The sequence below is a fragment of the Aotus nancymaae genome, unplaced genomic scaffold (assembly GCF_030222135.1).
Source record: "Aotus nancymaae isolate 86718 unplaced genomic scaffold, 86718_ANA_hifiasm-v0.15.2.pri h1tg000064l_1, whole genome shotgun sequence".
Lineage (NCBI taxonomy): Eukaryota > Metazoa > Chordata > Mammalia > Primates > Aotidae > Aotus > Aotus nancymaae.
In genome coordinates, this window is record NW_026988479.1 from 3,176,054 (window position 1) to 3,192,091 (window position 16,038).

The 16,038-nt window shown below is 40.1% G+C and overlaps 1 protein-coding gene across 1 annotated transcript in view; it reads left to right on the forward strand.

Annotated features, from left to right (window-relative positions):
- CCDC192 (coiled-coil domain containing 192) overlaps nucleotides 1-16,038 on the forward strand; it is a 211,684-nt gene that overhangs the window by 145,877 nt on the left and 49,769 nt on the right. The window contains exon 6 of the mRNA XM_064366283.1: nucleotides 3,014-3,146. Coding sequence (XP_064222353.1) covers nucleotides 3,014-3,146 — 133 coding nt within the window. The remainder of the gene's footprint in view (nucleotides 1-3,013; nucleotides 3,147-16,038) is intronic.

The following is a 16,038-nucleotide window of genomic DNA, read 5'->3' on the forward strand; positions in this document are numbered from 1 at the left end:
TCAACTGCCGTGACTGCCCTGTATATGTAATGTCTTCTCCAAACTACATAGTCTTAATTTCTTTCTCAGATAATAAGGTAAATATACAGGGACAGAACATACAGTTACCATAAAAGACAGAGGGCAAAGTGGTCTGGAATTGCATATTTTTTTAAAAGGAGTTAAAATTTGTACCTAGAAAGCTGAAATTCTTAACTGATATTGAGAAACCCTGTGTCTGTCCACTGAGTTCCCGCATTCTAGCCATCAAGTTATTCCATCAAAACGAAAACGTAGCTGGGCGCGGTGGCTCATGCCTGTAATCCCAGCACTTTGGGAAGCTGAAGCAGGTGGATCATGAGGTCAAGAGATCGAGACCATCCTGGTCAACATGGTGAAACCCCGTCTCTACTAAAAATACAAAAAATTAGCTGGGTATGGTGGTGCGTGCCTGTAATCCCAACTACTCAGGAGGCCGAGGCAGGAGAATTGCCTGAACCCAGGAGGCGGAGGTTGCAGTGAGCCGAGATCATGCCATTGCACTCCAGCCTGAGTAACAAGAGCAAAACTCTGTCTCAAAAAAAAGAAAATGTAACTTGGTAAGACTTTTTCTTAGTGACAGACACCATGCCAGCTCCTAGTGACTGTTCACTAATTCTCACCTCACTGCATTTATTTTTTCTTGTGTTTATTTACTGTCAATGCATACTTTGAGAAAAGTTTCTAGAAAAAAATAAATATCTGCATATGAAGAGTTGTGACATGATTTGAGAATTTGAATACCATTTATTAAGAATTAAGGGAGGGGCAATGTAAGGAAGCTAAATCTTCAGTTCTTTCTCCCCCAATATCTTATAATGAAAAATTGCAAACATACAAAAAAGTTGAAATAATTATATAGTAAACACCATATAAGTCAACAATTAGATTCTACAGGGAACATTTTACCATCTTTGGTTTATCGTGTATCTATGGTTTCTCTATCAAACTGTCTTATTTATGCATTTCAGTGCAACTTGCTCTCACAGCACACCTAGTCCTTAATATTTCAGCATGTGTATCATTGTTAGTTCTCTCTGGACACTTTCTTGCACTCCCTTCACAATTTGTCTTGCCTTATTTTCCCTCATTCTCTCCACTTTCAGAACCTCATTCTCTCCACTTTCCCAATTTTCATTTCTGCGCCCTTCCTCCTACTCTGTATCCCCGAAGTTCTAAATGGTAAAAAGAAAGTGTAGGAATTTGAGCATGAAACAGTTTTGAGTAGAAAAGGTCAATGGTGACCATCCAGGGCCTCACAAGGTGCTGTCACCACAGGCCTGGGATAGATGAGGTCCTCATGAACAAGCTGACCCAAACCAACTCACAAGAGACAGAAGTATATGTTAATATGCCAGCTTAATAATTGAGAAATACAGTTGTCCAGGTCAAATACCCAGACATATTTCTTGGTCAGCTCAGTCTCTCCTGAACTAATCTATATGACAAGCCAAATTACGAAGGCTTTTAATAAATAGAGGCTCAGAAGAGGGGAATTAGAAGGTCTTCATGGCTTGGAGGCAGAGACCTTATCAGCCTTCGTGTTTCAACAGCTGGCCAGCACTGTGCCTGACACCCAGAGTGGATGCCTCCTAATAATTAGTACTACCTCTTTACAAGTACTGCCATGAAACCAGGCATTTGGGTTGTGGTTCAGGGCACCTGTCACCTGGATTGTGCTGGCTGAACCCTGCCAAATTCTACCCTCCAACTCCCTGTAAAGAAGTTCCGTGACTACCGTTCCCCTTTGAGTAACATATTTCTTTTAGCCGTGTTTATGCCATTAACTAAGCTTTAGTGAAGTCCTGATCTTGTTTTGGGTCTGGAAGATAACCTGATCTGGATGATCTCTCAAAAGTTTAGCTCTCATAAATCCTCTGGGCGACATATATAGTTGTACTGGCAGCAAAGCAGAAAGTGAAATGAAGGGTTTTGAAATGAGAGCCCTGTTTCTACTTAAGCCCATTTTTTGATAAATTGATTTTACTGATGTTTACTCTCAAAGAGAAGAGTGGTTTCCTGTTGTCTGAGTATACTGCCTTCATAGACCTTCCCTAGTGGCAAAAACCATCCCTTTCCTATCTCAAGATGTATGTCTGATAAGAAATGTTGGTAGATTATTTTCTGGGCTTCCTAATTACCAGCCCACAAAGACTTGGCAAGGTGAGCTTTTCAATGGAAAGGTAGCTACACATAGGCAACACGAAAGTGCAAATGCAGCACTTTACACAACAGACAGCTTCTCTGAAGTTGCAGATAAACCCACTTTTAATGAATTAAATCTACTTTGAAACCCTAAAAGGAACTTTCAAGTCATGAAGTCCCGAGGTGAATCCTTTGGTTATGTAACAAGTTCCTAATGCAGTTCTCCCAAAGATTTAGAATCTCATAAATCAAATTATTTTATAGCAAAGCATTCCTGTTCACTACTGCTTAAAAGCCATTCTTATGCTTGACCCTTTCTTAACATTTTCCCCATATGGATTCCATGTTAAATATTGGAAAACATCAGCATTTGGCGGTCGCATCACACACTTTAGAGTTTGTTTGAAAGCAAACCATTATAGTATTGAGGGGAATGACTTAGAATCAAGGCTCTGACTATTTCACAGGAGTCTACTTACAGATTGGGAAAAAACCCCTGGTACTAGTAGGCATTAGTACCTCAGTGGTAAATGCCAACTGGCAACTAGAGTTCTTCTCTAACTGTCTCTTTTATAAGCAACAGGGTTCTGACCCAGATAAAAACTCTTCAAGAGGGTAAAAGGTACTATGATGTAGACAGTGGGCTTTTTTTGTTGGGGATTCAAATACTCTGACAGGAGCACATACACTGTTTCACAAACCTCAAACAGAACTCAGTCTAGATAAACAGGGAGTGTTTCATCTAAGCAGACTTCAAAGGCAGTGTTAGTTCAGACATCATTAATTCCTTTTAGTCCTTTGATGTGTCTGTCCCTCATGATGGAAACTGTTATTATTATTTTTTTTAAAGAAACTAAAGCACAAAAAGAAAGTGAAAAAGTTACAAACTGATTTGGCAACAGCTAAGCAAGAGGCTGCCATCACAATCCGGGAACTCAATGAGAAGATAAACACTCTATGTGAAGGAAAGCCAGCCCCTAGAGGTCAGTATTACCACGTGACAGATCTACACTGGCCCGTCCACTGGGTGATGTATGTAGTTGTATTGTCAACGAAACAAAAATCGAGGCCATAGGCCTGGCCTGACCTCTGTGTGGCACCAATAGAGACAGCACATGAACTACTAACTCCAGGCTGGATTCACATTCACCTGGAGAGGGGCAGGGAATGAATAAGCGGTTTGCTCGTAAAGGGAGTCTTTGAGGCTGAAGAGCTGGACTGAAATAGATCTGAGAAGTGTCACCGGACAAGCTGGTGGTAATAAGGGGAGGGCAGGGCCTAAGAAGGAAGGCAGGCGCCTGCAGGGACTGGGCTCTGGAGCAAGATGGAGCTGTCTGAAAGCACAGGCTGACATAGTAGGGCATGGGGAAGAAAAGAGAATCTTAAAAAAAAAAAATAGGCAAATGAACCAGAAACAAGCAGGGAAGTCTGGCACAAGATGAAATCTGGGTAGTTCAGAAAATTGTTAATAGCCACATTGGTTTTGATTTTTTAAAAAAAGACTTCTCCAACTAAGAAACTGTAAACACACCATTAGGCAACAAACAAACAATAAACAAACAAACCCAAGTCTCAGACTGTTAGTTTAGCAAGAATACTAGTTAACATGTAATATAGTACTACGGGTCATGTATTTTGCTAAGCATTCCATGTCTATTTAACTCTCAGAATAACTTCTGAGGTAAGTACATTTACAAATTCCCTAATACTAAGCAGAGGCTTAGAGATGTTCATTACCTTGCCACAGGTTAGACCTGTGCAGGCAACACTTGGATAGTCAGCCTCTAGAGCAGTGCTTTGGGAGACTCAGGACATTTCCTCTGCTATGTCCCAGTAATATCAAACTTCCTGGTGAATCTCTTGCAAAGCTGTGGTTCCCTGGGAAAAATGTCTTCGTTTGATGTCTGCCACTCTTGCAAAGCCAGGAACATGTTATTGTTCTTACTCTGGCTTCCTTTATTACTCATAAGTAATTCTGGAAAAAGTGGAGCAATGTGGAATCAAATGGAGGAGGGGGAAGCAAGTGATGTGGTAGTTGCAGAAAAGCAGACACTCCCAGCACCCTGACTACATGGTAAAGCTTTTCATATGAATTTGGTTTTCATTTTCAATTTTGAATAGTGCTTTCCCAGGATTCAAATGGCAGGTAACACTGTGAACTTGAAACACAGTGTTTTTTCTTTCAATAAAGCAACATAAAGGCAGTTCGTAAGTTTGCTTTACCAACATTGAAACCTAAAAGAATAAAATCCATTAGAGAATATTGTCTATTTAAAAGTCCTTATTCTGAGGCATCACCCAGATTTTCCACTCGTTTCATTAGAAGAAACTGACAGTGATTGTAGAGCACATTGGAGAAAGTTCCCCAGCTCACTTAAGGGAAGCTTTCAACTTTGCAACTGCATTTTAAACTGGGTGCAAAAAAAGTATAATTGCAAGGTATCTAATTCCTGTTAGTTTCAGTTTTTCAATGTTATTTACTGTCTAATGACAATTTGTCTCTTGGATATTTTGATAAGGCAAAATTTAAATAATACTGAGGGCCTAGGATCCAAAGGATTTGGGGGAGAGAAGAGAACATTAAATCCTACCCTTTCTTGCCCATTTATTCTCTTTATTTTTTTTAACTACCTGTATAGAAAAACACAGATATTTATGAACAGATAGACATTTAAAATGTAAAGAAAGCCAGTCACTGTAAGATCCATTATGGATCAAAACAGTGATTCTCTTTAGGCTTGCATGTTGCTTCTCTTATTTAGTGGAGAAACTGAGTCAGTTGACTGACACGTAGCACTAAAATCCTAAAAAAAGCACATTCTTGCTTTTTCATAGGCCCCTTGCAGCCTCACCCAAATTCAATAGTCCGGAAGATTGTCAAGGCCATTGTGGCCCCAGCATAATATAATACTAACTGGCATTCTCAGAAAACCTGGTCACCTTGGCCTCTCAATTCACTTCAGAATAAAGTCTGAAAAGATGTCCAGTAACTTTAACACACAATGACCCCTGTGTAACCACAGAACAATTAGGGCTGACCCACCCACACACACATAGTTCTGGACCTAGAACACCACCACTCCCCTGATTATCTTGTAAAATGTTTGTTTTGGGTTCTCAGACCTCTGTTTGCAAATGACAGATGCTCCGGTCATAATAGGTTAAGGAGAAAGGGTGATTTATTGGCACATGTAAACAAACCAAGAGACAGCATTGCACTAGCCTTAGAGTCAGATGGATTCCGGTCTAAAGTACCATCAGGAAACTGTGTCACTCATCTCTGCTTCTCTCTGCATTGAGACTTCATTCTCTCAGGTTAGATGTCCGAAGAGAATGAAAACGTGGCCACAGGCAGCTATGGGCTGCCCTCCTTATCATATAATCTCTAGGGAAGAAAGAAAGCATTTTTCCACTATCTCTAGTTGGAAAAAGTGCAAGAAAGAACTCAGTCCTGGCTTAGGTTGGGTACCCATCTGTGGATATGAACCAGTCTTTGTGGCCAGGGCTGAGGAAATAAGGTTGGATAAACTGTGGTCCTGTCGCCACCACTGGGTGGCAGGGCAGAGAGAAGTAAAGGTGGGGAAGGAGAATGCTCCAGCTGGCAGCTCCCACCAAAAGCACAGAGCTGGATTAGGAGAAATCCACTTTCTTAAAGGGATATCTCACTACTGGAAAGGAATGATAGGCAAAACCAGTATCTCCTAGCCAGGTGTGGTGATGCGTGCCTGTAATCCCAGCTACTTGGGAGGCAGAGGCATGAGAATTGCTTGAACCTGGGAGGCAGAGAGGTTGCAGTGAGCTGAGATCGTGCCACTGTGCTCCAGCCTTGGTGAAAGAGCAAGACTCTATCTTAAAAAATAAAATGAAATAAAATAAATTAAAAAAAAAATCTCCAATATACCCTCAGCTAGTGGTCAAGTTAAAACATAGGGTAGGCCAGGTGTGGTGGTCCACACCTGTAATCCCAGCACTTTGGGAGGCCAAGGTGGGTGGATCACCTGAGGTCAGGAGTTCCAGACCAGCCTGGCTAACATGGAGAAATCCTGTCTCTACTAAAAATACAAAAATTAGCTGAATATGTTGGTGGGCTCCTGTAATCCCAGCTACTCTGGAGGCTGAGGCAGGAAAATCGCTTAAACCTGGGAGGCAGAGGTTGCAGTGAGCTGAGATCTCACCACTGCACACTGGCCTGGTCAACAAAGTGAGACTCCATTTCAAAAATTAAAAAAATAAAATAAAATACACACACACACACATATATAGTATAATACTTAATGAGCCACCAATCCCATGGGTATTTGTACTTAAAAGTGTATTCTTGTCAATGAACAAAAGACCTTCGTGATCTAAGAAATAAATCTCCAGTGGTATAATTTCAGATCCCATAATAAACAGAGAATGAACCACTTTGGAAAAGGAGTTCCCTCCTAGCCGTTAATAAGTGATACATGGTCACCTATTCTGAAGGCTTGCTTTGTTGTAATAATTATATGGTCAGAAGAGAAAAAAGTGTTGATTCTAAGTGACATTTGTTACGCAGATTAATATTAAGCTATTTCTCTGTTATAGTTACAAACTGATGCTTACAGTTCTAACAAGCAGATTAATGAAATGTTTCCAAATAAATTAGAACTCCTTTCTACCTCTGTGTGATTTTTCCTTGTTTGGTTCATTTTCTAAGCAGTCTATAGGTCATTCAGGTCTGCCCTTCAGATCTTCTGATCAGAGGGATCAGAGGGACGTTCCAGAATATTAGGAATATTTTTAGGCATATTCATATTTGAATTAATGACGCAGTGTGCTACCAAACTTCTTCCTTTTTAAAACTATAAACACAGTAAACTATTTCATTAGCAGTGTGCTTAAATTACCTCCAAGGAAATAAATGATTTAAGTCAATGGAAAGTTCAGCTGAAAAGAAAAGCACCTTTATTACAAAACTGGCACAGCAGGAAACTTACTTACAGCCTGAGTGTTGTTTGTTGATTTTACTTTGTTCAAATAATCACAACCCAAGGCGGATTCCTTCCGTCATTTCCACACCTGAAATGCTTACAGCTCTGTTTATCAGAACTCAGTAAAACACCTATTGTACACCTTCAAAGCTTGAGCCCACCTTTTGGCAAACTTCAGTATGCAGGAACCTAAGGTTAAATTTTAGAACAATCCTGTGGCCAAGCGCGGTGGCTCACGCCTGTAATCCCAGCACTTTGGGAGGCTGAGGCGGGATTACCATCTGAGGTCAGGAGTTTGAGACTGGCCAACATGGTGAAACCCCATCTCTACTAAAAATACAAAATTAGCCTGGTGTGGTGGTGGTCGCCTGTAATCCCAGCTACTCGGGAGGCTGAGGCAGGAGAATTGCTTGAAGCTAGGAGGTGGAGTTTGCAGTGAGCCAAGACCGAGCCATTGAACTCCAGCCTGGACAACAGAGCAAAATTCCATCACACACGCGCGCGCGCGCACACACACACACACACACACACACAAACACAGAAAACAATCCTTGTTTCCTTTGGCTTAAGACAGTTTCTTTGCAAAAGACCTTATTGACTGTGTCCTGTTGTTGGTGCATTAGTAGTTACTCAGTCTGATGAAAGTGCCTGCCTTTGGTCAGAATATCAGGAACTTGGTTTACAGATTTCAAGCTAGTATACTTAAGGGAATGTATCTTTCTGATTTTTTTCCTTTCAGTTTCTTTTTTTTTTTCTCTCTCTTAATACACACAGCTACCAAATAAGGTGTCTAGCCTACACATGCATGTCCCCATTATCCCAATGAAAGTCCTGGCAACTCTAATGTCATCTCTTTGTTTTATTCCCATTAAGGAGAAGAACTTACAAAAAGAACTTACCCGGTAGTGCTGGTACATCCCAGGGTAGGCTTATCCAATACTCAATGTCTGAATCGAGCCAGCTACACTTTTGAAGGGAAGCTTGTAATAGGATTGACATTTTAGTGATTTTCAGTGACACATAACTTTTTAAACACTACACAACTTATCCCATTTATTTTAAGTATCAGACTATTGCTGTCCTACATTCTTGAGAAAGTCTGGAAATATATTTATTTGCCAACACCCCAGAGCCAACTCTCATCAATATTTTAAAGTGTGTCTTTTATCATGATGCCCACCCCTAGGTACTCAGCTCAAACCTGCTCTTTCTTGCAGTATTCTTTTTACCTTTCCACCTGCAAACTTCTTCAGGATCAAAGTTCCCATGGCAACTAGGTATTAGGAAAAGAAGGATTTGGAGGTGATAAAAATATTCTGGAATTAGATATAGCAATGGTTGCATGGTATTTTTAAAATAGTAAAGCCACTTAACTGTACATTTTAAAATGCAAATTTTAAATGTAAAATTTACATGGTAAATTGTATGTTATGTGAACTTTATCTCCATTAGAAAATAAAAAACAGTGATTAAAGCAATCCTCACTAACATGTACTAAGAACCCTGTCAAGTGTAAGTATACTTTAAAGAAAGTGCATTGGACCTAAATAAAGTCTTGAGTTAGCAGCATTGCAAGCATTTAGAGCGAGGTCATCTTAATATTTATTGGAATAAACTAGGCTTGAATAGTTGTCCACTTGTGTGTAGGTCTGTTGGACAATGCCACCTTTTCCTCTTTTAATTCCTCCCAGCCTAACTCTTTCAAAGCTGTTATTCCCCAGACTAGCAACCAACTATTTGACCAAGAGTTCTACAGGTAACCTTCTTTCTCCACTGAACACAGATATTTATTTTACCAGTCTACCTATGGTTTTCTAAAAAATAGTCTGGTCCTGGAATTTCGCTGTTTCAGCTGCTGGGACTTCGTCAAAAACCACTGCTCACCATCATCAGACTGCATGGAGCTCAGTCCAATACGCAGTCAAAAGCGCAAGCATGCTTTTGCACTCTCTGCTCCCTACTCTCTACTGTGTCAAGGTTGCTGTGGCCTTGACAGAAAATGACAAGTACTTAATGAAAACAAAAGGTAGAGATGTCTCCCAGACAGGAATCATTATCCCACCATTTACGGGAAGGAATTTACTTTTACAGCACTACCACTGAATTTTCAGTTACAGAAGCTACTCCAAGGTGGGATGTTTTACATTTGGACCAATACACACCAGGAATTAACAGCAGGAAAAAAATAAGAGAGCATAGGATTGATCAACTAAAGGTGTACTTTCTAAATATGACAAATTCCTAAGGAGTTTAAATATTCATCTCATAGAAATAGCTCTTATTTAACTTTTTGATCTCTAGATCTCATTCAGAGATTGCCTGTTAGTTGTCTCTTCCTTTGTCCGCTGAAAGTATTTTCCTGAAATAGAGCCACTATACCCCCAAACCAAGTCTTCTTCCTGATTTCAGAAGTTCCCGCAAGAATAAGCATCTGTTTCAGGAGTCCCTGCAGAGCTTAGAGATTTATTGTATGTACAAAAAATCCCAAGAAATGCTACTTCTTCCAGCTGGAGGCTGTGGCCTAATTCAGTATGTACAAACTTAATGTGATTATAATTTTCAAAATGTCATTTTATAGACTTAAACAGCACTGAGGTAAAAACTAAGCATTGATCAGAGGAGTAAGTCCCACAGACTTACAAGTTGTTTGCAAGTGACAGAAACCAAAAGTTTAAGCAGGAAAGGGATGTGTGAGCCCCTCAGGCTGGTAAGGAGGCTGAACCGCAGGGTTTCTAGACCTCTTCCTTGCCCATTCCTTGCCTATTGACCCCACGTGGAGTATTGCAGGCACAGAAAGGGAAAAGGTCCCTTGGCTGCCCAGGCTTAACAGTCTACAGTGAACATTTATTGTTTCTGCTCAGAACCACTTCCCCCTTCTTTCGGTAGCAGAGGCATGATTTCCCTTTGAGCAAGTAAGTACCCCTCTCCCATTCTCCCTAGTCTTATGGGACTGTCAGTCAAGCTGTCACTTTTCCACTTGTCCCAGGGAAAGGATTGTGATAGTTGAGCCAATCACACTTGCTCTTTTCTAGGAACTAGAATCTTGAGCTGATTTGAGGAAAGGAGGGCAGAAAAGTAGAGCTGATGCATCCTTGGAGATTGGTGCCTGACCCCTGAGGAAACTGTGTATTTGTTTTTGGGACCTATGTCCCTAAGGTTGCCTTTATGAGGTCTGGTTGATAAGGTTTTCCTTAAATACTGAGAACTGGCTGGCGCAGTGGTTCATCCCTGTAATCCCAGCACTTTGGGAGACCGAGGCAGGTGGATCACCTGAGGTCAGGAGTTCGAGTCCAGCCTGACTAATATGGTGAAACCGTGTCTCTACTGAAAAATACAAAAACCGGCATGGTGGCAGACTCCTGTAGTCCCAGCTACTTGAGAGGCAGAGGTTGCAGTGAGCCAAGATCGCGCCACTGTACTCCAGCCTGGGCGACAAAGAGAAACTCTGCCTCAAAGAAAAAAAAAAGAAAGAAAGACAGCTATTTTATGCCATTACCATAAATTCTTTTTCCTTAGGTAGTCGGCACTGGCTTATAGTACTTGCAGTCAAAGAACATTAATTCACACCCAACTCCAGGTAACAGAGCTTCCTTCTCACAGTCTACAAAGGAATCTCAGAGAAGGAATTTGATTGCCCCTGCTTGTATCACTTTCTTACTCTGTAGCTCAATTACTGCAGCCAAGGCAATGGGATATTGTCCTGGACTACACTTGAGTCACGTGGCAGAGGTCAAGGGCTAGGGAGTGTTATCAGATAAAAGAAGATGGAGAAACTTTCTGGAGGGAAGACAAAAACGCAGCTGTCACTGTGCCCTCTGTTTTAGTTAAACCTTATAAACTTGGAGAAGAGAACCTTTCCCTGTTTTATTTGTCAGGAACGTACAAGATTTCTCTTCTTTTTTCTCCCTATCATTTTTACACTGCCTATTTAGGTCCTTCCTTTGCCTGCGGTCTGGAAATCCATTTATTTTGTAATTAACAAAAGGCAAAAAGATCTACTGTGAAATTTTTGGTTGGGGTCCAGTGTTTTCTAACTACACCAGCTGTGGGAATTCAATGATGTCAAGGTCTCCTCCCTCCTTTGTTTATAAGACTAATTTTGGAATTATACTATTATCAGGAAATGGTGTTCCCTTCCTTCTGTCCATCCCTTAGGAACGGTACTTTCTGTTTGTTTGTTTTTTTAAAAAAAGTCTTCTTGCCTCTCTATCCAGAGAGGCTGGATGAAGGGCAGGCACTAGCTAAATGTCAGACAAGGCACAAGAGAACTGGAGCTTGATCAGTTTCAAAGGTTTCCTACTTAACTACAGAGACAGCTCTGATTACCTGACGGGCTTGTACTGTTTGGGAATGCTGCTAAATAGCTCAGACTGGAGCTGGGGAGGAAGACACTTCCTTCCAGGATATTTGCAGAACAGTCTTGGGCACTCCTTTGTCAAACATCAGCAGATGGACATCAATTTGTCAACATAAGCTGAATTGGAGACTTTGGGATCGCAAACGATTGTCAGCCAGCTGTCAATAGTGGAGCAGCTGTCCCTGGTATAAACCTCTTATTGACAAAGTGGAAAAGATGAATCGTGTTCCCTCCCGTAGCGCCCGAGAAACCTCACTATTATTCTATTTAGTAACTCAGTGTTTCCTAATTGGAGGTTAAGGATAGAGATTAGCTACATTGGTCGTATGAATAAATTTGGAGAAAAGAGTAGATACTTTTAGGGAGCTTGAGCTCATCAAATCAAATTTAGAAAATTTCAGATGCACAAAACCAAATCCTGCTGGACAAGCAGGATACTTCTGTTTGAAGGCACAGGATTTATTTCTGGCCAGTGGGATAGTGTTATAGGTATCTAATATGTATATTAGACATACGCCTCTATGTGCATTATGCTAATCTATGTGCATATGGCAATTTAGTATGGTATTCTAAAGATACACTGGCTTGGACCAGATTACCCTACTATGCCTCTAAATTCCTCCATCAAATAAAGCCACAATTTGATATTTGCCAAAGAACATATAATTAAAAAGAAAAATGTAAGAGGAACAACATTAATTGTTCTTTAGTTGCCTAGTATGCAATTGGATCCCAGAAAAGTGTATTATTAACTCAGACAAGCATAAGAAATAGGTCTGGCAAGACTGAAAATGTTACTGCTCATCTGCAGGTGCTTTCCTTCATCCCAGAAACTGTGGCTATAAATGCCCCCTGACTCCCCAGTTTTCCACTAAGACCTGGAAGTCCTGCCATGCCAAGCTGTCATCCCAATCTGGGTACACAGATAGAGCATCTGCTCCATAAAGATGGTCAAGACATGTTCCAGGGGCTACTTTTTTCCATGGCTTTCCTGGTGAATAAGGAAGGAGCCTCGTTCCTATTCTAGAGAACTTTGAATAGAACTTGACAAACAAAGGAAGGAGGGGCCCTCAGCCACAGACTGAACTTGTATTATTACACAGTTGACCCTTGAACAACATAGATTTGAATTGTGCTGGTCCACTTATACCCAGATTTCTTTCTGCCTCTGCCACTCCTGAGATGACAAGACCAACCCATCCTCTTCCTCCTCCTCTTCAGTCTGCTCAACTCGAAGATGCTGAGGATGTAGATCTTGGATCCATTTTCCTACCTAATGGATACTAAATATGTTTTCTCTTCCTCATAATTTTCTGAATAACATTTTCTTTTCTCTAGTTTACTGTTTATAAGAACACAGTATATAATACATATAACACATAACATTTGTGTTAACCAACTGTATGTTATCAGTAAAGTGACTAGCCAACAGCAGGCTATTAGTTAAGTTTTGAGGGAGTCAAAAGTTCTGTGTGAATTTTTAACTATGCAGGAGGCCAGCAACCTTAACCCCTGTATTGTTCAAGGGTCAACTGTAAATTGATTGATTGTAACTCAAAAAGGTAGATTGCTGAGGCCAAGGAAATGAAAGAATGCAAAGAGAGATGGCAAGATAAATACATGTATTCTTCAGGAATGAAAGAAAACAAGAATTGTTACCAGTCCTCAAAGGCAGAACAAGTACTTACAAGACAGATCAAAGGGATAAAACTTAGCTCCATAGAATTTCTATGTTATAATCTTTATTATCTTAACTCTTAAAAAAGCCAGGTGCGATGGCTCATGCCTGTAATCCCAGCACTTTGGGAGGCCACGGCAGGTGGATCACTTGAGGTCGAGAGTTTGAGACCAGCCTAGTCAACATGGGGAAACCCCGTCGCTACCAAAAAATACAAAATTTAGCTGGCTGTGGTGGTGCATGCCTGTAATCCCAGCTACTCAGGAGGCTGAGGCACAAGGATCACTTGAACCCAGGAGGCAGAGGTTTCTTTAAGAGCAAGATATCTGACAAAAAAAAAAAAAAAGAAAGAACCCAGGAGGTGGAGGTTGCAGTGAGCTGACATCGCGCCGCTGCACTCCAGCCTGGGTGACAAAGTGAGATTCTGTCTCAAAAAAAGAAAAAAAAATTCCAAATTTTTAAGGCAACAGGATGGCAAAATTTTTTTTATCACACTAAGCTGTCTGTAATAGGATTCTGAATTCAGGGAAATATGTTATCCTCTAAACTGACTCACAATACATCAACCTATTTGATAAACAATGCCTTCCAGTCCCTTTATCCCGGCTGACCAGAGTAACAATTCTGATGGCTCTTCAGAGTAAATAGGTTTTTGTAACATTGGATGAGTGTCAAAACCTCTGGAAAATTTCTGACAAAAAGTAGTTAATTTTCAATATACTTTTATTTCATTTTTGTAAGGTATGCCACACCAGACACCATTCATTTTCATTTTAAATTATGTATAACATTAATTAATTCACAATTTTTATTTACTATTTTTGAAGATTAACAAGCTTTTAACATGAGAACTCCTTTAAAATACATCTTTTTAATTTTCAAATTTTAATACCTTATATATCTATAGTGATCATATTATTAGAACTAAAAGTCAGGATATCACTTGACATAAGTTCTGACATATAAATTGCCATTCATAGTCAAAGATATTTGAAATCAGAGCCATGCTCCAGAATACCAGATCTATTATCACTATACTTCTAATTCAAATAGGATTGCATGAGAGAATGGAAATGCCATGTTTATTTAACTGTTCTCATTTATCGATGTTAGCCACTAAGTGTCATGTGGTCATAGAAGCAAAAGTTATTACTGAGTATACTAACTTTTAGTAGAATGTACTTAAATCCACGAATCTGAGATTGTCAAAGAAACTGAGGAAAATATACAGCTGACTATTCTGAATGTGAGAATCAGTGCTTCATTTTATTCATTGTAGCAGAAGAAGAGAAAGTATTTAAATCAGACCTTATATAATCCATCTAGCTCGATGCTATAAACAAAATTTCCAGATACAAGGGGCTAATCTTTTCTTTATCATAGCCATAACTTTTCCTTATAAGTCCCAAGAGAGAGTCAATAATTGAATTTCAGAAAAGATGACCTTCTTTTGAGGTTGTTTTTGATCTGAAGCCAAAGGGAGGTAATTTATTTAACAGAAGCTGTGGGTTCTAAACAAAGATACATATGTGGAAATAATGGCAAACAAAATAAATTACCTTAATTTTTTCATCAATAAAGCAGTACCAAGATGCTAATAATTCATTTCAGAATAAATGCTTATGGGAATGAAAGCTGGTTTGAGGTTTTCTTTTTATCTTTCCCATGAGCACATGCTGTTGAATACTTTTATTTATATTATATAAGAAAGCTTCCATCCTTTGAAAATGTTCCTGAAGAAAACTGATAAATCTACCAAGTTTTCTATCACCTCAATTATATCACCTTTCCTTTTAGTTAATCTAAGGCAATAAATAAGTAAATATTCTTATTTCTTTTAAATGACTAATTTCACATGTATTTTTTTCTTTTTTCTTTTTCTTTTTTTTTTTTGAGACAGAATTTTGCACTGTCCCCAGGCTGGAGTGCACCACCTCAGCTCACTGCAACCTCTGCCTCCCAGGTTCAAGTGATTCTCCTGCCTCAGCCTCCTCAGTGGCTGGGATTACAGGTGCCTGCCACCATGCCATGCTAATTTTGGTATTTTTAGTAGAGACAGGGTTTCACCACGTTGGCCAGGCTGGTCTCGAACTGTTGGTCTCAGGTGATCTGCCCACCTTGGCCTCCGAAAATGCTGGTATTACAGGCGTGAGCCACCACACCCAGCCAACATATATATTTCTGTCTTGGTTAAATTTTATTTGTATTACTTCTGGATTTATTACGTGAATCCCTTATAGTAAACACTCTTTGAAAATTATGTGCTTATGAAAATTAAGCAAGAGTGAAAAAAATCTTGACTGAACTTCAAATCAAGGAAGGGGAAAACAAAATAAATAAATATACTAGAGAATTAAAATCCACGTGAAATGAGCAAAATCCAAACCTAATTGAAATGTGAGGCTGAATGCAGTGGCTTACCTCCGTAATCCCCAGATTTTGGGAGGCCAAGGTGGGCGGATCACCAAAGGCCAGGTGCTTGAGACCAGCCTGACCAACATGGTGAAACCCCATCTCTACTAAAAATACAAAATTAGCCAGGCATGGTGGTGCATGCCTGTAATCTCAGCTACCTGGGAGGCTAAGGCAAGAGAATCACTTGGACTTAGGAGGTGGAGGCTGCAGTGAGCTGAGATAGCACCATTGCACTTCAGCCTGGGCAACAAGAGTGAAACTCCATCACAAAAAAAGAAAAAAAGAAAAGTGATAGTGGTAGCTCCAGCCACTACCGGCATCACTCTGCTCGGTACCTGCAGGCCTCACATTATTTCCTCTTTCTAGATTGCCCTAAGCCTTACTCCCACCCCATCTACTTTGTCTTCAGATCTTTCTTAAAGGAAGTCTTTTGTGACTGTCTTCATCACCACTACCACCTCCCACCCTTT